This window comes from Notechis scutatus, chromosome 1, assembly GCF_049901735.1.
Source record: "Notechis scutatus isolate UNSWTSFEM ecotype Mainland chromosome 1, rNotScu1.2, whole genome shotgun sequence".
NCBI lineage: Eukaryota > Metazoa > Chordata > Lepidosauria > Squamata > Elapidae > Notechis > Notechis scutatus.
The window spans coordinates 214940196-214964828 of NC_142009.1; the positions used below are offsets into that span (position 1 = coordinate 214940196).

Sequence of the window (24633 nt, forward strand, 5' to 3'; positions counted from 1 at the left end):
AACAAAATAAATAAGGCAGCATGTAAAGCACTCTAAATAGGAAAGGCAGTATAAAAAGCTAATGAGGAGGAAGTAGTTCCAGAATTTGGCCAAGTATTATAAACAGGAAGCATTCCATTTGGAAGCAGCCACAACTGGGATAAAAAGCAGTACTAGAAATTTTGGATACTAATATTATTAAAACTATACAGTACTCATAGTATTGATGTTGTGGTGAATCAATCCATCTATTTATCCATCCATCTATCATAAAATTTTAAACTGACATTAGAAGAAAATTAGCTTGGCTAATAAATACTCAGTTTATGCATTGCATGGAACCTTAATTATCAGATTTTAGTAGAACTTCTGAAATGTATTCAGGAGGATAAATGTAACTTCTTTCAGTGAAGGTTGATATAGGGCCAATTCAGGGAGAACAGTCATAGCAATGTAGCACTTCTCCTTTTGATACTTCTATTGCCTGCATAAGGAAATTTCCACTATTGTAGCTGGCATCGGCAGGGTGTTTTCATTAGCAACAGGCCCATAAATGAGGCACCTGCAATTGTGGGAAGCCTCAGATTCAGTGATTTCAAACTCCCTGCTTTCGGTTGGCAGCCTATGCCAAACTGATATAGGCAGAAAGCATGTTTCTACCTGACGGTTTTAAGAGAATAACACATTAAAAAAAAAGATTTGGGGAGATTTAGACGAGCATAAGATATTCCTATAAACCTTCTTACTCTGTGGGCTATTTTACAACCTGCACCACTGATGGCAGCGTTTGTAAAAATGACCAACCATTCCGATCTGCATTTTGGGGGCTTTAACTAAATACATTAATTTATTAGAAATTACTTCCCAGTTTTTTTTCTTTTTTAAAAAAATAGTGTTGTACAGTATTTGACATAAAAAAAAACAACCCCAACACACCCGTGCTCACCCAGTTGCATCTTTCCTGAGTGTATAGAGGGTATGACTGTAGTACCGATGCATATATCTAGCTTAAAAAAAAATCACAAAGCTCCATTTTAAAATAATAATAATAATAATAATAAAAGCGCGGCTATTTAAAACCGAGTTTAGACACCAGTGTAGGTAGGTAGGTAGGTAGGCAGACAGACAGACAGATAGATAAAAATGAGTTCGGTCCACGAAAGAGAGCTGCACAAGAAAGAATCCACCCCCGTCACGAGCACTGGAACTCCGCCGGAGACCTTTTCCCCCACCACTTCCCTTCCTTTCCCACCACATCACGTGCAGGGACGGGGAACTACAAACCGACCGAAGGGCGACCTCACAGCTTCTGCCTCCAACAACCCATCCCCTCCCGTTTCCCCCCCTCCCCAAAATACGCACCTAACGCCCCGATACGCGCCTACGTTTCATTTAAAATCATGCATTTGTATTTGCAATTTGCACGCAACGCACAACAAAACGGGGGTCGGGCAGCTTGATTTCCTAGCGCGCGCGCCGAGGAGCGCGGCGGACTCTGCCCTTAGCGAACATGGCGGCGCCGGCATCGCCTCCTTTCCTCGGGCGGTGAGGGGGTGGGGTTTAAGGCTAACCCGGAAGGGGTGGCGACCTGGTGCTTGCTTGCTGCTGCTGCTGCTGCTTCTTCTTCTGGCTCGGGGAGAGGCGGCTCAGCCGAGCCGGGTTTTCTCTCTCTCTCCCTCCTCCTTTCCTTCCTTGGGTGGATCTAACGGGAGGGCGTGAGGAGCGGGCTTCTTTGCCGGGCTTGAGGACGGGGGAGGCCTGCGGAGGAAGGGGAAGGCGGAGGCTGTCGCCCGAGGGCGGGAGCAACCCCCGGCCGCCTCTGGGTTAGGGTGGAGAGCCGCCTTGAGCCTCCCTCTCTCGGTCTCCTTGCGGCGGGGAGCATCCTTCTCCGGGCAGGGGCAAAGAAGAAGAGCCGCCGCCCTCCTCCTCCTCCTAGGGCTCCTGCTCGCCCTCTCTCTCCCCTTCGCCTCCCCACGCTTGTTTACCCGTCCCAGAGAGCTCGGGCTACGCCTCCGCCCCGGCCGCCTTCCTCGCCGGCGTCGCTCCTGAGCGAACTCTTCCCTTCCCCGCCATTCAGGGGGGGAAAAAAGCCCCCTCCGGTCTTTGGGTTTCCTCCTTCTCCTTCTCTCCGGCTCCGACTCTCCCCCTTCGAGGAAAAGTTTCCTTCCAAGGCTGCCGCTTGGCTGCGGACCGTGTTTCTTTGTTTTAAATTGATGCCATTTTCCTTGCCTTTTGGCCTGCCCGGCTGTGGCCCTCCTGTGCAAAAGCAGCCCTGCCTTGCCTCCTCCTCCCACCCGTCCGGTGGACTGGGGTCTGTGGCTGCTTCGTGTCTTCGTTTGCCATGCAAAGCGGGGAGCCCATGCCGACGGTAGCAGCGGCAGCAGCAACAGCAGCAGCTACGGTGGTTACAGCGATGAAAGTGTCGGAGAGCGAAGGCAAGCTGGAGACTTTCCTCCCGGCCCAAAACTGCTCCAGCAAATGCAGCAGCAGCAGCAGCAGCAGCATCGGCGGCGGTGGGCTGAACAACAGCCGAGGAGGAAGCGGTAGCAAAGTGTGGCAGTACAGGTAAGGTGTGCTGTTCACTGGAGCCAGGTGGGAACAGCAGCTTAGGAATCCGAAGCCGGCTGGCTGGCTGTGATCTTGCTTTTGTAACTGGGAGGGTGAGCACACGCACCTTTAAAAAGGATTGTAAGAAATGGTGACCATGCTTTCTCTCCCCCCCCTTCAAAATCCTACTCACATTATAATTTATAGGTCATGCTTCCTTCAGAATCTTATAATTTATAGGTTATGCTCCTGGCAGAACAATAAAGCCAGTAGAACAGCTTGCCTTCAAAGAAGTTATAGGTGCTCCGTCACTGGAGGCTTTTTTTAAAAAAAGGCCGGACAGCCATTTGTCTGAAATGTCTATGGGAGATTCTCCATAGTCCAGGTCATAGTTGCCCCCAAAGGTGCTTTTTCAAGAGGCAATTGGACTTCCTGGTTTTTCTTTGAAGAGCTTTGGGACAATTTGTCAGAAATGATATAGCCGTCTCCAGCTTGAGCAGGGGGTTGAACCACAAGACCTCCAAGATTCCTTCCAACTCTGTCATTCTGTTAAATGCGTTACTTTGTGCCTTTCTGGGCGGGGAGCTGTATTTTCAAAATCCTTTTTTTCTGAACCCCCAACAGGGGAAATGTATTGTGAACCCTTCAGTCCCCCGCTCCCAGTTCAGTCATGTCCAATTTTCAGAGACTGCCTGGACAACTGTTGTAGGTTTCTTGGCAACGTTTTTCAGGAGTGGGTTGCCATTGCCTCATTCCTTGGTCTGAGAGAAAGTGACTGAGTTCATAGTCACTCAGCTGACTTTGTGCCTAAGATTGGACTAGAACTCACAGTCTCCCAGTTTCTAGCCTGATGTTTTCACCACTGCCACTAACCAGGTTCACTTAACTTTCAAAGTTACTTTGTCTGTTTCAAAAATGAGATAATTAAAGCCAGACACAATTGGTAAACAGATAAGGGAGAAACACTAGAGGAAGAGCAGTAGGACAGAGGGCTTTGACATGCTTCCCATTTCTGAGAATGAGTTTGATTTAAAATGTCAGAATCATTAGAGGAAGTAAAACTAATCTATTATAATCAGTTAACGCTTCTTGCTGTTGTGTATAGTGAATGTCACTATTCAGAGAGAACATTTGTATAAATATGTTGCAATATGATACATGTCGTATGTTTAATATAGTCATAGATGTTATGTGTTTAGGTGTGTTAATGAATATAGGAAATATAAACACATTGAAATAGTTTATAAACCTATAAGCTGTATGTATAGTTTAGGCTAAGTCACAATTTCTTCTAGATAATAGAATGATTGTTAAATTTACACATTATATAAGTATACATAACATTATATATTATATATAACATTATATATTATATATAACATTCTCAAAAATCCATCTCATCCTGGGAAACCCTTTTTTTGAACTATTACCATCTGGCAGTTGGTACAGAATAATAAAAACAAGGACAAATAGGCTGAAAAACAGCTTCTATCCCAGGGCAGTAGCTCTTTTGAATTCTGCTGTATAGTGCAGTATTGGTGTGGTGTCGGGGGTTTCGGTTCAATGTGTGAAGGGTGAAGGGTGTGCGTGTTTCTTTTCATGCTCATGGTCATGATGTGCACTGAAGATGGTGTTTGATTTCGTTGTACGAAGTGCAATGACAATAAAGTAAACTAAACTAAACTAAAATTATATGAACCAGAACCCAGTTCATTGGTTATGGTCATTATTCAGGACAGCTAATCATGGAATTGTGATAGAACTGGAACTACTACTTGAGTGTATGTTTGTGAATCACCAAATCTGGCACTGGAATTTTTGAAGTAGGTCAGTGTGCCTGCTTTCAGCCAAAGCTCATTTTCAATCTGCATTGTTTATAATCTGGTAAGATGTAAATTTACTTTTGTGTAATAAATTAAAAGAATGAGTTTTTGTTTTTCCTTAGGAATGAAAGTCAGCTGTGTGACCTGGTCTACTAATTCTCTCTGGACCCAATACAGCTCATAAGTTGATTGTGGGGAAAAATAGGCAGGGATATTATTTGGTTCCTTGTACAAAATAAATAACAATATAATATATTTTTGTCTATTTTGAATGCTACAGATATGCCAATATAAAGTGCAAGTTTTACTTGTTGCTACATTCACAGTTATGTATATTCTTCAATATTGTGTAATCTCACAGCTGTTTTGGGTATCAATTTACTATTTCTCAAATTTTATCCAGTTTAAAATTTAGCCATTCTATTAAACTTAAGCCAAAATTATTTTAAAAAGCATTTGTAATTTGATTATTTTAAACTATAGTGTGAGCATTTAAAATATGAACGCATTAAAAATGCTGCTAATAAAATATTTTCAGCTACTGGTTAACTAGCATTTGTCCTAAAAAATTCTGATTTGTGTTAAACAATTATTTTCTTTCCTTCTAAATATTAATATATGCCCTTTTCCTTGAAGAGAAGAAAGGAACACTTGTCAGTGCATGACTATTTATTTCTAACTATTAGATTATTGACTAATATAGCTGTACATAATACTTCTCAAGTTTTATAATGAAACAAAGCAGATACTTTAAAACATATAAAATATTTTATAGAATATTAAATTAGCAATTAAAGCATGAAAATAAAGCCATCAACAATTAAAACACATTAAAATATGTTTTTAAAGCCTTTTAAATTGTCAACAAGGGTGCTTCCCTTTAGTAGGAAGTGCATTTTAGACAAAAGAGGTGACTGTAGAAAAGATGTAATTGAAAAATTGATCATTTAACATTTATGGACATCTATATGAACCAATCTATTCCAGTTGAATTATAATTTCATTAGAAGTTAAGTCAAATTAAAATGGTTAAAGAGTCTAGACTTTAATTAGCTGCTAGGTTTGCCTGGCTTTTGAATCAACGCTGTATGCAAGTTAGTTGTAATTTCAAAATACCTATTCAATTAATTTTTAAATTGTAAGGTTGTTAAGATTACCATCATATCCACATTTGCTTGGTCCTACAAATCTAGCAAAAATTAATTCTGAATAAAAAGGAACAAGGTAATATTAAGACATGTCTACCTTTTCAGAGAATATATTATTCCCTCTGGTTTTTTTTTTTTGTTAGATTTGTTGTTTAAAATAGTGGTGAAAGAATATTCATAGGAGATGTTGAAAAAATGCTGGGATACTGGTTTTATTATAATTTGGTCTTTCTACTACAGCATGTTGCTTGATTATTTGCTGTCAAGTTCCTCTTGATTCTTAGTCATTCATTTCTGCCTAAAATGGTTTGCAACATAGTACAAGTAATTACCAGTATCCATAGATTAACAGATACAATAAAAAGATTAAACCTATCAATTCAGTCAGCATCAATTAAAACAATACAAATAAACGGTAATAATTCATGGTTTGATTGATTGGAAATAATGAAAATTGAATAATTTCAGAAAAATTCTACAAAGGAAATTACCCCTCCTTGACAGCTATACAACTTGTCTATGATAGACTTCCCCATGGAGAAGAGACTTGAATTTCTTCTGTCTAGTTAACAATGGCTATGGGGAAATAGGTAATTTTCCACTGAGCCTTAAATCTCAGATGATTTATCATAAGCCATTAATTATTTCTTTATGTTAAACTACTATGTTTCTCATATAATAAGGCCGGTCTTATTTTTTTTTGAGCCCCGAAAAAATGGCTAGGCCGTCTTTTCGGGGGGTGACTTAATTCCTCCCCCCTTGCATCTTCGGGCGGGCGGGCAGCGATGGCTTGGATGTTGACCTCGGCGTTGGTGGGGCACTTCGTATCGGGGTCAACGCAAGCAGCACCATATCCGGGTGTGCAACAAAAGTACTTCCTAACGGCAAGTCCCCCCACGATTCCCCCCCATTTCGCATGTTTTAATATAGGCCTTAATTTGGGGGAGGGGCTTAATTTCATTTCATGGCTATAAAACATGCTGGGACTTCCTATTGGGGGAGGCCATATTGTTGGAGAAACAGGGTACTTTATTGAATTTCTGATATTGTGAGCTATCTGGGGTTTTTGTAAAAATAAAAGAATATCTCACACTTTAAAAAATATATATCTTCGAATAGTGAATCAGTTAGTGTACAAAATGGATCTAGAAGAATATAAAACAAAATATATACAATAAATTTCTGAAAAAACACAAATGTTTTTTACTTATAATATATGAAAACTATAAAGAAATAGTTGATTGTGCAATATTATTTATTGCAATATGCCCCAAGTCAACAGTGTAATGTTATTTTCAGTTCTGTGAAGATGATTCATGTTTAACTTCTCTGGTAATTGAAAGTCAGTTTAAGCAGCCTGTCAAATTTATCAGCAATAGGTGCCATTAAAGGGGGGGGGGGGAACTGTTGTTACACTTGAATGCTCTAGACATGAGATTAGAAAATCTAAAACCATGAAGTCTGACACCCAACGAGTTCCTAAAATAGCACTCGGCATTTGCCTTTGATTTACATTTTGAGCAAATATCCCATGTGGACGACAAAGTTGGGGAGGGGGAAAATGCAAAAATAGATGTTTGATTTTTTTTTTTCTAGCTTGAATTCAAATGGAAATTACAATAGACTGTTCTAAATTACAAATAACTGTTCTGTCACCTTCAGGCATTTGAACACACATACTCCAAAGAGAACTGTAGGGGACCATAATACAGTTATATTAAACTTGAATCTATAATTTAATATCCTTTTGATAAGAAGTAGCTCTGCATCTACCTGAAATTGCATGACTTGTTGAATCAGAGAATGTTGAAAGAGAAGCTTACTCTAACTTTAAATTTTAAATAAAAGCCCATCTTTGAATTTAAAAAGATTGTGTGATGTTACAATTGTGCTTAGCACTTTTCAGGAGGACTGTATAGATGCATCCTATATAGTTGCCCCTAGTTACCAGTGGATATGGCTAAACTCACCAGAAACTGATTATGGGGAGGGAAATCCTTTTGTTTCGGAAGCAGAACTTTCAGAATCTGAAACCGTTGTTTGAAATGGATTTCTAATTCCTGAGTTTGTGACAGGAATGACAAATCAGGATATGATGTTGATCATAATGAAAGTTTATGGTTTCCAAATAATTTAGCTTTATTTGATAGTGAAAAGATTTAAACCAGAAGGATTAGACCATGTTCTAACCCAAATTCATTTTGCAAATTTGACAAATATGTTGTGTATGAAGCTGCTGGATCAATGAATTAATTTCCTACTATTTGACAATGCATGTTTCAGTAAGGCTTAATAAAGGGTGCTGGTTTCACCTTTTTTGTTGTCAGGTTCCAGCAGTTGTGAGTTATTTCCCTTTGGGATAGATTAGTACATTGGCATAAAAACCACTGAGGATAACAATATATAACCTAGGTTGACAGTATAGCATTTCTACACACCATGTTGTTTGTGATACACCACAAACGGTAGACCTCAAAATTAACCTAAAATGGCCAAAATCTTACAACATTTCGATATTATTATCAGAAAACTTGTAAGATTTTGGATGAGTTTTATCTTCCAAAGTTTTATAAATTCCAAGTTTTATGAGTGTCATGTGAGTATAATCATTTAAAAATAATAATAATTTGGTCTTGTTTTTCACACCATAGACACAGCACAGTAGCCACATGGAACATCAGTAATGTTCAGACTACAAGATGGAAGCAGTGGTTTTATTTCATAAACTATAGTTAAACCAACCAAGGCTTGACACAATATCTGCATCATACCAGTCTATGCCAGTAATGGCAAATCTATGTTGCATGTATTGTAGGTGGCAAGTCATAACATTGTGGGTAAGATGGGAGTATTCACTAATATCCAGTAACAATTATTCTTGTGAGTTTAGAGGCTATGTGAGAAAAGGGTGACAGCCTTTGGGCCCTCAAGATGCGTGAGTGTTGGGTGGTGGTGGAATTGTTTCTCTTTGTTTGGGGGTATACATGTGTGTGTGTTGGGGGGGGCACCAATGTCAGGTGGCCTTTTCTGAATTTTTACCCACTGAGCCTAAAAGCTTTCTTATCACTGGTATAAGCTGTGTAAAGACTTCCAGGAATGTAACAGTGATATTTTGTAACTGAACTTGCTTTCTAAAATCAACAACTTAGTATCAGCTGAAGGCATGGCAGAAGTCAATGACATTTAGTTGACCATCTCTGTATAGACAAATCATTTTTATTTTATTTTAGTGGGCAGACATTGCTCTTAAAACCATAGCAACGTCTAGAAATGTATTTATATAGATAAGCATACTTTATCTATTTCAAAAAATGTATCAGTTTTTAAAAGGAAAATGTTCCTAACATTAGCTCAGGCCTAGCAAAGGGTGGTGTCCAAAGAAGTAAAGAAAAAGTTACAGCAGTATCAGTTAAATTGTTACAGTTTTTTTTTTTTTTCATTGGCATCTGCTTAAAATGCTGTTTGCAGAATTTGGTAGACTGCAGATAACTAGAAGGACACTATCTGTTTACTGCAGGCAATAATACATAAAAATACAGCCTTCCATCTCTACATGAACAGCCTGTGAGTCTGTAAATTCCTTCTCTACAATAGGTTCATCTAGACACAAATTTGCTTTAAAGAATATGCATAAATGGTTCTTAAAGACAAAATACTGTAGAGCAGATTTCTAGCTTTTGCTCCCATGATGCTTATAGTTGGGTTGGGGTTTTTTGTTTTTGTTTTTGCTATTTCTGATGAGCAGAAAATTGTTATTCCTGTATCTTACATTATTTTTAAGAATCATCATATTTGGACTTAATTGGCTATGTATTGCAAACTGACCTTGACAACGTTCTTGAACAGGTGAAGTTCTTAAATAGATGGTTTAATTTGTGACTGAAAAGAAAAACAAAACAAAACAAGTTCTAAACTTAAAATGCTTCGTTTGTTCTCTGTAGAGAAATGCATAATACATATAGTCCTCAACAATCACAATTCAGCCCCAAATTTATGATGTTAGATGAGTTTTTGCCCCATTTTATGACTTTTCTTGCCACTGTTGTTAAGTGAATCACTGCAATTGTTAAGGTTAGTAGCATGGTTGTTAAGCGAGTCTGGCTTTCCCATTGACTTCGTTTGTCAGAAGGTCGCAAAAGATGATCACATGATCCCAGGCCACTGCAAAGGTCATAAATGTGAGCCAGTTTACAAGCATCTGAATTTTGATCATGTGACCATGAAGATGCTGCAAAAGTAGTAACTGTGGAAAACAGTTATATATATATATATTTTAGTGCCATTGGAAGTTGGAATAGTCACTACATGAACTTTTGTAAGTCAAGGACTACCTGCATACAGGAATTGACTTTTGAGAAATGGCAGTATGCCAATGATACAACATAGATTTTCTAATCTACATAGAAGGCCCCAGTTTCAATCCTGTGCATATTTGGGTAAAGCTAGAAATAACTTTGAACAGTCAAAGCAGTTAATGCAAAGCAGGATGGGGAAACTTCTGACTTACAGGACCTTCCCAAGTAAAATTTCTCTTCTGCAGACAGATAGTCCTGTACAGGTAGGGATGCTGTAATGGTCATAAATGTGAAAAATTTGTTATAAGTCATTTTGTCAATTCTTTGTAACTTCAGACGGCCACTAAATGAACTGTGGTATGTCACGGACTACCGTACTGATCATGGAGAAGAGACTCAGGTTTGTTTGTTTGGTTTTTTCCCCATCACCATATTGTCTGTATGTAGCTTTGTAAAAAGCAGCCAAATTCTCCATGCACAGAAAAGAATAGAATACTCTAAATGTAGTGGAAGTTTGTTTGTTTTTAATTCCATGAGCATATTGTTTTGTATCTCTGCATGCAAATAGAAAAGCGCTTTCTGCATAGAAAGATAAAATATTGATTCAGCTGTGAAGAAAATGTCTTGCTCTTGATAGTAACTCACTGTTTCCTCATCAGTAGTTTGAAAGAAGCTTTGAACTAGACAGTGATATCATGAAACATTTGGGAGGTGTCCTGTGAGACAATGAACCATACACCCCAAAACAGTTTTTCAAGTGAGGTTAAACTAACTGGACAGTAGTTTGACTCAACATAAGGCATCTTCATATGATTGCATTCCCCATCGGGCACTTTGAAATGTCCTTTGCCGCTGCTATCTGAACTTACATGAAATGCTGCCGGTGCATATTAGAGGTAATATTGAGTCATTAAAATCTTCCAAAGAGATTGTTTTGTATCTGTATATTTCTCATTTACAAATGATTTGTTATTGAAAGGTTGGTGTTAACCTTGGAGATATGAAACACAGCAGAAAATATGTCACAGGGAAGAATTGTGTGGAGTCCATATTGATTTATGCTTGGATCGTATGAGTTTTGCAAACATGCCTATAAAAATTATTAGGCTCGTGCATTCTTCTTTTTGTTGAAAGGGAGAAAGAAAAAAAATATTCAGAGTATGCAAAGGCTTCTGAAGTTGTCTTGAGAGTACATGAGGAGAAAAATGTACTTATCTATTTCTTTTCTATCTTATACAAAAAAAACCTACTTTTTCTCACCTTGTAAGCCACTTATATAATAGGTGCTAGCTCTGAATACCAAATAGACCTGTGTGCAGATTCTCAATTTCTCTCTCTCTCCCTATTCACTTCTCTTTCCCTAACACACACGTTGCTTAGAAATGGAAGAACAAACCAAACCACCTCATTATTTGTGTAAATAGTTTCCTGGTTCATAGCAGAGTGCTCACTTTTTAAATGTCCCGAAGGGTAGAAATGATAGTCGTGCATAAATTTACCATTTTAACGTAGGTTTATTTTAACATTGGCATGACCATCTCCAAAAAGCAAACAGAAATCTAATTGCATCTGAAAAGGACATACATTGAAGTCATACATTGAAGTCATACATTGGAAGAACATTTTGAGAGTAGATTATAGTAAAAGGTGAAGGTGAAGATTCCCGTCTAGTTGTGTCTGTCTTTAGGGGGCAATGCTCATTTCTGTTTCCTAGCTGAAGTGGCTAGTATTATCCTTTCCGTGGTCATGTGGCCAGCATGACTGAATGGAGAAGCGCACTGAACGCTGTTACCTTACCACTGAAGTGGTACAAATTATCTGCTTGCATTTGCCTGCTTTTAAACTGCTAGGTGGACAGGAGCTAGGGCAAGAACAGAGTTTACCCTGTCACACAGTACTTGACTTTCAAATTTTTAGCCTTCCAGTTGACAGCCCAGCATCTTAACTGTTAGGTAACTCTTCTATTTAGTCAGGGATGATAAGAGAGGTTAGCATGATTTCCAGGCCAGAATCATATTTATAAAAGATTAAGCACACATTAGTCTACTACAGTTGCTTCCTTAGTTAGCTACCATCTAACTAAATCCAGTATTGAAATGCATTTTGAATCCTTACGTATAACTGGCTTGTGCTCAGCTATGTTGCATTATTTAACAAAGGCTTTTTGGGGGGTCAAATAAAAAGGAAAGAATAAACCAGTGTCTTGGCTCCAAACAGTTTAGGCATATCCTCATTTTGAGCAAAAGATTGGATGGAAAAAGAAAAAAAGAACTCCATATGTATCAAACTGACTTCTATTTAACTGAAGGCTTGGCATAGCTCTACAACTCATAGAGGCAGCTGCAGTGGTGATGCCAACGGATACTACTAATAAGGCATTATCAATTTTTCAGTTTCTTGGCTCTACCAATAGTAAATAACTATCCATAGAATACCTTCAGGGTGTATAACATTTAAGCTTACATTTCTGAGCAAAACACTTAGGTATTTAGTATTTCAACCTCCAGATTATCTAGAGATGGAAGATATTCTGTCTTATCTTTTTACTTGCTTGGATTATTTGATAGCAGACCTTAGATATGTTTGAGAAGGGTGATGTGTTACCCATTCTTTTCTATCATGGAGGATAAAGTTATTAATGAGTATTAGTTATAATAGAGTTAGTTACTCATTACATCCCGGTTCAGAGATAGGATACCTCTAAATAAAAATTGCTGGAAAAAACTAGTTGAATTATAGTTTCAAATTGTTGTTTTGGGGGTTTCTCAGAAAAAAACATGCTTGCCACCTGGAAAGGGTGTCTACCATTTATGGACTAGATAACCTTTGGACTGATTCAGCATGTTGAAATTATATAGAATATTATATAGAATATTTTAACAAAGTACTTTTTAATAGTTGCAACAATACTGATGAATGTATTTCTCAACATATGTTAAAAGTTAAATTAGAAAATCAGTTGTATGAGAGGGGTAACTGCAAATCTGTTTTTTCTTGATAGAGAATTGAGGTGAATGGATTATCTTTAATTTGAGTCTTCATAGGGTTGCCTGTAATGTTGTTGATAGAATAAATAGAATAGAATAGAATTCTTTATTGGCCATGTGTGGTTGGACACACAAGGAATTTGTCTTGGTGCAAATACTCTCAGTATAAATAAAAGAAAAAATACATTCATCAGTGACGAATGAAGTCATTTGCATTCACAGAAGAGCATAAAATGAACTGAGCTGAATAATTTTGGAAATAAATAAGCGAAGACTGTGGGGGAAAAATGAATCAGAATTCCATGTGCCAATTCTGCACTAACAAGTTCCTTCATGGAATTTCATAGATATGACATGTTCAGTCTTCTGATACTTTAATTTGTACTATAGGTCATATTTATAAATTGTGCTAAGGCTTGTTCGATCTGCTTTTCTGTGACTTATTTAATGTCCAAACCTATTTTATGAAAGAATGTAGAATCCTTTGAGTGAGAAACTATGGTTTCTTTTAACACACTATATGACATGGCATTGCATGGACAATTTCTGTGGAATCTGGATATTAAATAATGTTTATATATTAGATTGATTGTTAGAACACAGAGAAGATATCAGGTTCTTATGTAACTTTATCTAAAGTATCCAGGGAAGAGGGTCAAGAATCACATGAGAGATTTTGGTCATTATATAATTTTATATATTTAAAATAATTCAGCTTTGTGTTACAGTGGAATAAGACCACAATTAATCTAGCCCAGCCCCTTATATCATACAGGGACCAACTGGATGCATTTGGGAAGCTCACAATTGTTTTTTTACAGCAAGCTATACATGTGTGCTGCCTATAATGTAGTAGTAATAAACAGCCATCAGTATTGGAATTCATTGATCTGAAATAACTAGTTTGGGCCCTTTCAAAAACCATCCAGACTGGCTGTCATAATTACAACTGAATTCCATAGTTTAACACACAGTTTTATCTTGCTTAATTGCTAACATTTATTTAAATAAAATTGCTGGGTTGCTTTGCTCTGTGCATCCTGACCAGCATTGTTCACTATTCTCAAAGCTGCAAACTTAGCCTGCAAAAGATAATAAAGCTGAAGGAATGCAAATCTTTGGGTGCATGGTTACACTGGTTGAAGCTCTTCTCTTTGATCCCAAGGGAGTACATTGAATGCCCTGCAACAATAGCTTTGGTTTGCATTGTTCTCCTCTAGCATTTTCTGAGATTTTCTGGGAAACTGTCAAACCTGCTTTAAAGGCATCTAAATTGTTCCTTCACTGAATAAAGGCAAATGTTGTATGCAGAGACAGCGCATTCTGATGTTTTGAAAAATGAAGAACAGTCCCATTCACAAAATGTATGGATCATTCTCAGTAATAGGAAGAAAGAAATTGGCGGAACAATAGATCTGGGCGAAACATAATCACAGTCAAAAGTGTATTTCTTAAGTATGTTAACTGGGCATTGTATCACCAGTGGTAGCATAAAAAGTTTGTGAAGAAGCATTTCTTTTTTTCCCTCCTTGTTCATAGTAAGAAAGGAAGAGTTAAGAAATCATGCCATCCAGGGTCCTAGTGGCATCTTGAAAGAGAAGGGGCTCAATTTCTCTTGGTGTGTGGTCTTCCAAGCATAGCCAGGAAAAACCCACAGGGTCTACATATTTATTTATCTATCTATCTATCTATCTATCTATCTATCTATCTATCTATTTATTTATTTATTTTAATACTCAGGGTCGAAATGAGGTACAAATATGTCTGTCGTGGGAACTGTTAATAAAGCTATTCTCCATGATTTAATCTAAGGACCTGCAAAACGTTTTAGCCCCAAACTATTAATTCCCTGTTATACCTGTATGGTGAAATGTTTAGAAATATTTATTTGTTTTAAAGTAATCATTATCATTTTGTCCAGTATTGAAAACAATGGAAAAAACCTTCATGTACTTATTCTGTATCTCCATGTTATTTTTTTCCTTTATTTCTGTATGTCTTTTGAGTTTGAGAGAAAGGCTTTAAAATCATTTTTTTAAAAAAGAGCTTTAAATTCTTATATGGAAGGATTTTGAGTGATTTCCCTACCTTTTTTTCCCCCCCTCAAAATATTTTTCTTCTAGATCAGCTTATCAGACTCAGAAATGGTGAAATAGGGCTGTACCATAGGCTTATTTATACTGCAACATTACGATACTATTTTATTTTCATTTCCTTTTCTAATAGTACTCCATAAATTGGAATGCACACCTCTTTTTTAATTGTCGTATAATTTATGTTATGCTATTATCTATGACTGTGACAAAATGTCTTCCTTTGGAATCACAAACAGTAAATCAAACCTGGTGGGATTATTTTCCTCCTGTGCATCCTTTTTGTTGGTCTCAAAGAAATAAATAGATAGATGCTTCCTTAGAGAAATACGAAACCTTCGTAAGGAGGTTGTCATATATGTGTGTGTTTTAATGTTGTAAATCATATCTGTAATTAACTGTACACAACTAGGGCATGTGCTTTTCAAGAGATGACATATAAATATTTTAAACCCTAAATTTCACTAATACAGAATAGGTGAATTGACATGCCTGATCTAAGAAGTTAGTATAGATATTATGGATGTAACCGAAATCTGGTGGATTTGAGAAAATCAGTGGGCACCTGTTACAAACTCTGTAGGAAAGATAGGAAGGGCATAGGGGAGAATATTAATAAGCATGTGGATAATGTCAAGTCAGTAGACATCTTTTTATTAAAGCCTATGATAAAATCCCTCATCAAAGACTTTTCAGTAAACTTAGCACCCATTGGAATAAAAAGCAGATCCTCTTGTGAGTAAGCAATTGTCTGAAGCATAGAAAACAATGAATAGGTGTACAGGTAGTCCTCGACTTATAACCACAATGGAGCCCAACATTTCTGTTGCTAATGGAGACAGATGTTGTGTTTGCCCCATTTTGCCACCTTTCTTGCCACAGTTGTTAAGGAAATCACTGCAATTGTTAAGTTAGTAACATGGTTGTAAAGTGAATTTAGTTTCCCCATTGACTTTTGTTATGATATGTACAGAATAACCCTTGAGAGTAGTTATGAGAATAGTTATAAATAATTACTCAGCCACACACAGCTACATTAAATTGAGTTAAAGTGTACTTTAAGAAATAGCACAGTCCAATAAATGGTCCAGGTCATATACGTTTAACAGTCCAAAGAATATCCAATTTCAAAGTCTTCTTACCCGTTGCCTTTGTCATTTACAGTAAACAAAGATATCAAGGTAAAAGTACAGCTTAGATAGCAACAGAATGTCAGAGGTACAGAATGTGAGAGAGACAGAATGTCAGAGAGAGCAAGCCATGATCTCTAGCTCCCTCTTATGGCAATTCGCAATACAATCAACCAATCGGAACATAGTACAAATCAATACAGTGATCCTGTCTTAAAGCTACAAACATACATTGTTGGTTTATATATTGCCAACCCAACTAATTGGTGGACAGATTCCTAACAACTTTGCAGGTCAGAAGGTCACAAAAGGTAATCACATGACCCCAGGACACTGCAACTATCATAAATAGATGCCAGTTGCCAAGTGTCCAAATTTTGATTACTGTATGTGACCACTGGGATATTGCAATGGTTATAAGTGTGAAAAATGGTCACGAGTCACTTTTTTCAGTGCTGTTGTAACTTCAAATGCTCACTAAATAAATGGTTGTAAATTGAGGACTATCTGTAAATGAACCATGGTGGCACAGTGGTTAGAATACAGTACTGCAGGCTATTTCTGCTGACTGCCGGCTGCCTACAATTTGGCAGTTCGATTCTCACCAGCTTAAGGTTGATTTAGCCTTCTATCCTTCCAAAGTTGGTAAAATGAGGACCCAGATTGTTGTTGGGGGCAATATGCTGATTCTGTAAGCCTCTTACAGAGGGTTGTAAAGCACTGTGAAGCGGTGTGCTATTGCTATTGTTAAATTGACATTTCTCACAATGGAGGGATCTAACTAGCAGGCGTTTCTGTCACAGAGTGTTTTTTAACATATTGATAAATGATCTGGAATTGGAGATGACTAGTAGAATAAACAAGCCTACTAATGACATTCAATTGTTCAAAGAAGTAAAAACAAAACAGTGACTGAAAAGAACTTCAGAGAGAGCTCTGCACATTAGGGGAGTATGGATCAAAATGGCAGAAGTTGTTCTCTATGAGCAAATGCAAAAAGTGATGCACATAGATCCTAAATATCCTAACTACTCATACAAATTAATGGGGTCAGAGCAAGCAGCGACTGATGAGGAAAGAGAGGTTGGAATAATGGTAAACAATTCGATAAAGGTGCCAATAAAGTGTGCATCCACTGTAAAAAAAAGGCCAATAGTATGTTAGGCATAATAAGAAATTATCCTGGAAATAGAGATGCCATTACCGTAATGCCCTTATATAAACCAATTATGTGACCACATCTGTGCTGTTCTGGTCAATGCAGCTCAAAAAAGATATAGTGGAGTTGGACAAGGTTCAGAGGAGGGCAAAGAGGATCTTGGGGTTACAGCAGGAATGCTTATGACAATTGGGGTGTTTAGTCTCAAAAGAAAGAAAATGAAAAGAGGTAGGATTCAGGTGTACAAAATTAGGCATGTTGTGGATAAAAAGAACAAAGAGAAGCTATTTTCTCTTTTTCCAAAATATTAGAACCAGAGCCTAATCCATCTTTGTAGGTAATTTATAATTCAGGTTTGGAATTTGCTACCGTATGATGATTACCTTCAAAAAGCTTTTGTCTATCTTCAAAAATGGGTTTGACCAATTCATGGAAATCACGATGGAAATGTGACTGCTTCTGAGTCGATTTGCTGGGATACTCGGGGGCTTCCTTCTGCAGTTGGTTGGCCAACGTGAAATGTGTTGGACTAGATGGGTCGGGGGTCCAATCCTGCAGGGCACTGTGTATACCTTGTTATATTCTTACCCAATGCATAGGATTGTGCAAGTATTAATAATTGGACTGATGCAGATTGAACTGTTGAAGTTTTGCCAAAGAATCCATTAAGTTGAGAGCTTTTGATCTTCTGATGAGTAAGGTGATTTGTATATATAATTTGCGATAGCTTTCTTTCTTTTATGCTTTTAAAAATAGCTAGACTTTCTCCATGTCTGCTTTTTTTATTTGTACCATTTACCCTGTGTACCGTGCTCTGTTCCAATGTTGATTTAGAAAAGCTCCTATTGGATCTCCTCTGTGCAAATTATTAAATATCTTTATTTGTTTCCATGATTAATTTTGGAGGTATTTCATTTTCCAAATCATTCATACAGCATCATAATATTTCTGATTTATTTGCTCAGTAGAAATTGCTATAGGAATGTAGAGATGACCTTGATAAAGGAATGGATGAACCATTAAGGGCCAAGAAATGGTAATTTAGTCTTAGGAAAATGGAGAGCATGGGTGGGTGGGGGGAATAACCCTATTTTGATTCTGATTGGTGTAAGATCAGGCAGAGAAAAAATTTTGAGGGGCTTTCCAAATGGATGTTACCCTTTTGAGGTAGACAAGGTCAGGAAATCCTCAGTACTGCAAGGATTCCAGGAATCAACTGCTACATTTTTTTGGTAGTTCAGTTTACATATATTTTAACTGCCTTTACACTGCAAATTACAGTTTTCACAGGTCTCAAAAGAGATTCATGTATGAATGCCTTAATTTTTCCTTATCATAATTATAAAGTTGAAAGTTACAAGGTTGCTGTATAATGAATTAATCCAAAAGATCAAAGTTAGATCAGTGGCTTCTTGGATTTTGCCATATAACTGGGGAAGTTCCATCTTTTCTTAGAGGACTGCATCCCTTTCCACAAATAACGAATGAATCCAAATCTTGAACTTGAGTAGTTAGTCCTTGAAAGGCTGAAGAACAACTGGCCCCTTTTATATTGTTTTTTATTTCTGGTCCCAGCTGGTTTGCTTCCCATGCTGGTATTGAAGGATGGCCAGAATAATCGTGGAACCTAGTAGTGACACCCGGTTGAGGCAAAAACACTGACAAGCTTCTGAACTTTTCAGCAAGATTAACTTATTGTTGTAGTATCTTTTGCTGTGCAAGTTGCCATGCATGCTGAAGATTTGCTTTATGGCCTGGAAGCAGAGTCCTGTTGTATTCTAGTAATTCATGCAACACAATATCAGCAGAAAACTTGCTGATATCAAATGGAAAAAGACTAGATATTTTTTGCAAAGATTGTGTGCTAAGTTTGCTTCTACTTGACATATCTACTTCCCTGTTTAGAATTTTGCTCCGTTCCTCTAAGAGAGAACTAGTGGGTCTTTCCTTTGATTTTGTACTATCTAGGCTTGTCTCTTCATGTCTGATACTTCTCATCATAGCAGCTTTGGTTATATGTAGAGCTGAAACTTTTGCCATCAATAGTTGGTGATATGATGGTTGAGTTACAGTGGTCTTCTGACTAACTAGTGGTTGAAACTGTTGCCTTGATTCAACATCTCTGGATTTTTCTATTTTCTGTGTTTTTTCAAAAGCAGCTTGTATATCTCTCATTATTGTTGCAGGTTATAACAAGAATCTTGAAAGCTTGACAGAGTTTCTACATGCCCCATTTTATATCAGAACAAAAGGCAGGCTTATACATTCCTTCGCCAAGGTTATCTCTACATTTCTTTCCAGGATAAGACTGGGCAGGCTGTCTGATGAAGCTACAACTCCTGCCAGCCAAAACAAAATTGACCGTGCCAAGGAATGATAAGCATTCTAACTCAGAATATTTGAAGGACATCCCTAGATTAAGGAATGAAATGCTATCCTATTTATATAGCACATAAAATTTTGGGTTATTTTAATCTTTACAACCTTCAGATCAGCTTCCTATTTGTAAGTAGGTCAGCTGATAACTGAAAATAAGAACTATAATAGTGATCTTACTATGATCCAACTTTTATGATGAATAGTTTACGACTTTAGATAGACACAAGTTCCTGACAGCCTGTGCTACAGTATTACTATATGGAGGTTCTTTGTTTCTTCCACTTTAAGAATACTCACCTGATTATTTTGTGTCGAGGCAGGCATGGTTGAATCCTCTCTGCTTGCTTGCTTCTTTCCAGTTCTGCTAATTTTTCTGTGCTACTTCTCTGAAATTTGCTTATAGTTTGTGAGTAGGATGCATTATGACATCAACAAGAAAGCTGCCAATCAATGAGGTGCTCCCTCCTCTAGTTTCATTAAATTTCAGTTCTGATTATTTATTGGTTGAAATGCTTCTGTAATTATTTGAGTGTTGTTCTTAAAATGGATTTTTTTTGGTGGGGGGAGGGGAGAAAATCTAGTTTCAGCTCTGCCCCACCATTGCTCATATATTACAGGAGACATCAAAAGAATTAAGCATTTTTTAAAATATGCAAGCATTCAGTGAACAAAAATAATTGTGTATACAATGTATTATAAAATACTGAATAATTTAATTCCCATGAAATAAGAATTCTTTACATTCTACGGAAATAATTGAAACTCAAGGAGAGTGATTGCTTCTCTTTGTGATGGGGCCTGCCCTCTGGAATGATCCCCCCCCCCTCCATGTATGGTCCCAAATCTATTGGCCTTACTAAAACATCAACAGCCTGGAGGTTTCCTTGGGTACAGGGGCTAGGATGATGAGAGTCCTGTTCAGAGGAGGTTTAACACTTGCACGTTCCTGCTTGCCAATTACTTGTCAATTAAAGGTGCTTTCATTTAAATTTGCAGTGTTCATTTTTAGTTATTTTGGATATTGTAAGCCACCCAGAGTCAGGATGTTTATGGTGACTGTACATTTAAATAAATAATAAGCCTCTGAAACTAATTCTACAGGATTTTAATCAGGATTTGAATTTAATCACATTTGAGTCTGTAGAATAGGCTCTTTGTCTTCTGTGGAGGATTCTGTGTAGGATTTTAATTAAGTGAAAGTCCTGCATAGCTGCTTATGAAAGCCATTTATGTGTTTAAATGGGATTAACTGAGCACAGTAGCAAATGCAGTATCATTTTTTGCAGTTTTTCAGCCCGTATGTCAGTACGAATGAGCTTTGACAGAAGAAATCATTTTTGAACCAAAATTCAGATTTCAGCCAAGCAGTTTGTTTCATGACCACAAAAGTTTTAAAAGCATAATTTTTAAAAACCATTTACACTATTCACATGAAGTTATTCCTGCAGCAGGCAAGACTCGGTTTCATCTCAGGATTATTCTATTGCGGGGTGGTGGTGGTGTGCGGAATTTCTCCACAGTTTTCTGCCACAAATATGTTATCACCTGCTTCCAGATTTATGATATACAAATATATCACTTTCATTCTACTGAGCGTAGGCAATTAATTTGGTCTTCATCATCATTCATAAATTTCTCACTTTCTGCATGAATTATTTTGGTCTGAAATAACTCCTTAGAATAGGTGCACAATCAACAATCAATCTGTGAATTCAAAGGCATTATTACATAAAAAATTATTGTATATGGAGAGAAGATGCCAAAAATAAATATATAGTTTCAGATGCTTTCAGAAATTGTGACAAAATGACTCCTGCTGCCTCCTTGGAGGACATTTCTAGGTAGCTGGATTCTGTCATTTGGGTTATTCAAGAAAGGTTTGGCGTATTTCTTCATTAAGTAACTTAAAATGAGTCATATTTCTGAATCCTTTCATGCGTTTCAGTTATTCACATACATTGTACATTATTCTGAGGGACAGGTCTGTGACATAGACTTCTGAATGAAAAATAGGTTAAATTGGTATTTTGCAGCCATTTTCAGGTAATTATTACAGTTGCTTGTTTAGGAGGCCAGTTTCCAATTGTATTGATTTCTTTTGTTGAAAAGCCTAGTAAAATATGGTATCACCATTCATAGCTATTTATTAAACTTTAAAACAATTTTATATAATCCACTGTTGATATCTAGATGTGGCGACATGATTAAATATCTTGGTTGGAATGGTTTCTCTGACCATTTAAGGTACTTTTACATGGAGCAGGAAATAATGATAATTCAGATTTGCAAGACTCATTTGTAGCTTCTGATTTCTAAAATTTCTTTCAGGTGTAGCTCTACTCGGAGTGCTAATCTGTTATGAACTAATAAGGGGCTTAGGTGATTTCTGAGATTGGTTTAATTCTTTGGAATCCCCTCTTTATGTAAGGCCCGAGTTCTAATTGTGGAACATAAAAAATAGACCTGTCTTCAATTTCCTGGAGGAATGCTCTGCTGCCTTATAAAGCTTCTTAAATGTGATGCAGCAATATTTCTTCTTTGTGGTTTACTGGGCAGAAATTAATTTCGTGTATTTGAAGTGTGTGTGTGTTAATTTTTTTCAAGGACACTTTCGTTCTTTCGTTCTATTGTTGGCACCTTGTGATTGTTAATAATTGCTACTCCGCTAGATGGCAGCATCTAATTGGTTTTGAACTCTAATGGCAAACCACTTCTCTATTGCTGTCAAGAAGGGGACAGACTTTGTTTGAGGGAGACTTTAATATAATTCCTAGGGAACAGTGCAAAAATGGATGCTGTGCATCCATCATATAGAAGAACATACATAACATGGAGTTGGTTTGCTCTGTGATGCACATATTTTAGTGAGGGGTCTTTGGTGTTTTCTTGCAGACATTTCATTACCCAAACAGTGTAATATAGTGAGTGTCAGTTATTGGCACTTATTTTAGTTACTCATTTTGTCTGCTGGTTGCATTTGGAAACTTGTTTGGTGGGAGAATTTGCACATTTATAAAAATGGCTTTAAAGGGGATGTGTAACAGTTATAAAGCACCAGTGTACAAATGCCCTCCCTATCTATTGCTTAGTATATTTTTTCCTAGTATATTTTCCTGTAGTTCTGCTTAACTTCTATTTAAGTGGGCATACCGGAAAGAAAAACACAATTTTTATTTTCTATGGATGTTTATGAGGAAAAAGACGTTTTTGGAAATAAATAAAGGTGATTGAAAAGTGGAATCTTTTTTTTTTTTTTTGGCATTAAATTAAATGTTGCTTTAAAATAAGGTTTTTTTCATATAAAAAATCAGATCGGTACACCGAAAAGCTAGATGTGGCACACAAAGCAAAATAAAAGTATCCAATGATGTTGATGATTTATGATAGATACTCAGGAGTCCAAGAAGTGTGTATCATTTCAAAATTTTAAATATACTTTTCCTTAATTAATAGTGGCCAGTGATTTATTTGTATAGTTCAATTTTAAAGGTATTCTTTTAACCTTAATCAACTTCCATTTTCATAATGAATAATAGGTAAAGAGCCCAAAAACATTTCTTTAAGGTTGGAAACCTGAAGGGTATTTAGTAATTTAATCTTTAATATTGAAGCTTTATAAACAAGAGGTGTCCAAATTTAATCTTTAATATTGAAGCTTTATAAACAAGAGGTGTCCAAATTTAATCTTTAATATTGAAGCTTTATAAACAAGAGGTGTCCAATGATTCATTACTGATTCCAGTAGTTTATGCATCAGTAATGTTGGTCCCAGTTTTCAGATTGGTAGATTATTTAAAGCATCTCAGTTCTAAATCAATTCTGCAAAGACAAACAAGGAGCAAGAGCTTGCAGGAATTTCTGTTTTAAAAGTCGTTTAACATTTGTGCTGAGTTATGAAGTCTCTTCTATTACTCTATCAAATATGAAATTACGCAATATGTATGTGAGATATTTTAATTGTTGTTATTTGCCTATAGCTGATGAACTCTGTTCTTATATTTGTCACAGTGATCACATGGAAAACATTTCTGGCTATTTGATGAAATATACAAATCTTGTAACAGGCTGGCAGTACCGGTAAGTCCATTTTTCCAAAACAGCAGTATTTCAGATGGAATAGCTCTTATTTATAAGGCAGAAATTGTTAGTAATATTCTGATTGTTTTAGAAAATAATATGTGAATGAAGAATTATTTTAGCAATAATCTGTTGTTTTAGTGCATATATTTGATTTCCGGAATGGTAAATTTTTAATTGAACCAGAGGGCTTTGTGTATTTTACCCTTCAAGAGGTAATGCAAAAAAAAATACAGCTACGAAATATATCTGAACATGGAGGATATAGCACAGTTGCTATTATAAGCAACAGAAAGATGATTTTGAATGCAGTATTGACTTTTGATTAGTCATAATGTTTGCAAGATTTTAAAAGATTGGAGCTCATATTTTGAGATTTCTGAAAGTATAATTACAATGTTATTTGCTGCCGGTCAATTCAGAAACAAATTTCATGGTTTTGTTCTGTAGTTTAATCCCTAATAGGTAGGACTAAGAATTTGCAGTCTTGGTGTGACATAGTTACAACTGTCTTTTTTCTAGTGAATATTTATGTGAATTTGAAAATAAGATCTGAACACAGAGTTTTTCAAAGTTTTGCAAAGGCTCTGGGGAAGCTACGTTTTTGCTCTTTGTTTATCTTCCTCTTGTCTTTCCTTCTGCAATAAAAATTGTTACGATATGACAGTATGCTGGAAACATCTTTTTTGAAAGCAGCATAATCCCGGGTTACATTTCTTCGTACAGACACAGATTCAGGTTCATGCTCATTTTTATATTCTATTCCATATCTTATTACTATTTTGCATTTTCTACATAGCTTCTCCCCTCTTTTAATTTTCTTTATTTTATTTTATTTATTTCATCTCAATTCAAATCATTGTACTTATATTTTTTGTCTGTCCTGTTTCAATTGTCTATTATCTTTTCTCATTAAACAAAATTTCTCCTGTAATTACTGATTGGAGTATGACGCCTTTATATCTTTCCCCTAAAATAATAACACTTAATATAATACATAACTTCCATTTGGATTC

General features: G+C 36.6%; 1 protein-coding gene across 2 annotated transcripts in view; it reads left to right on the forward strand.

Moving 5' to 3' along the window:
* Positions 1-1542: 1542 nt before the first annotated feature.
* The window catches only part of OSBPL11 (oxysterol binding protein like 11), a 63879-nt gene continuing 40788 nt past the window's right edge, over positions 1543-24633 (forward strand). Inside the window, exons 1-2 of one of the 2 annotated variants that reach the window (XM_087950183.1) lie at positions 1543-2544; positions 23549-23617. In XM_087950183.1, the coding sequence (XP_087806309.1) occupies positions 2321-2544; positions 23549-23617 (293 nt within the window). In that variant the 5' untranslated portion in view covers positions 1543-2320. The remainder of the gene's footprint in view (positions 2545-23548; positions 23618-24633) is intronic. The other variant, XM_087950184.1, reaches the window with a different exon arrangement.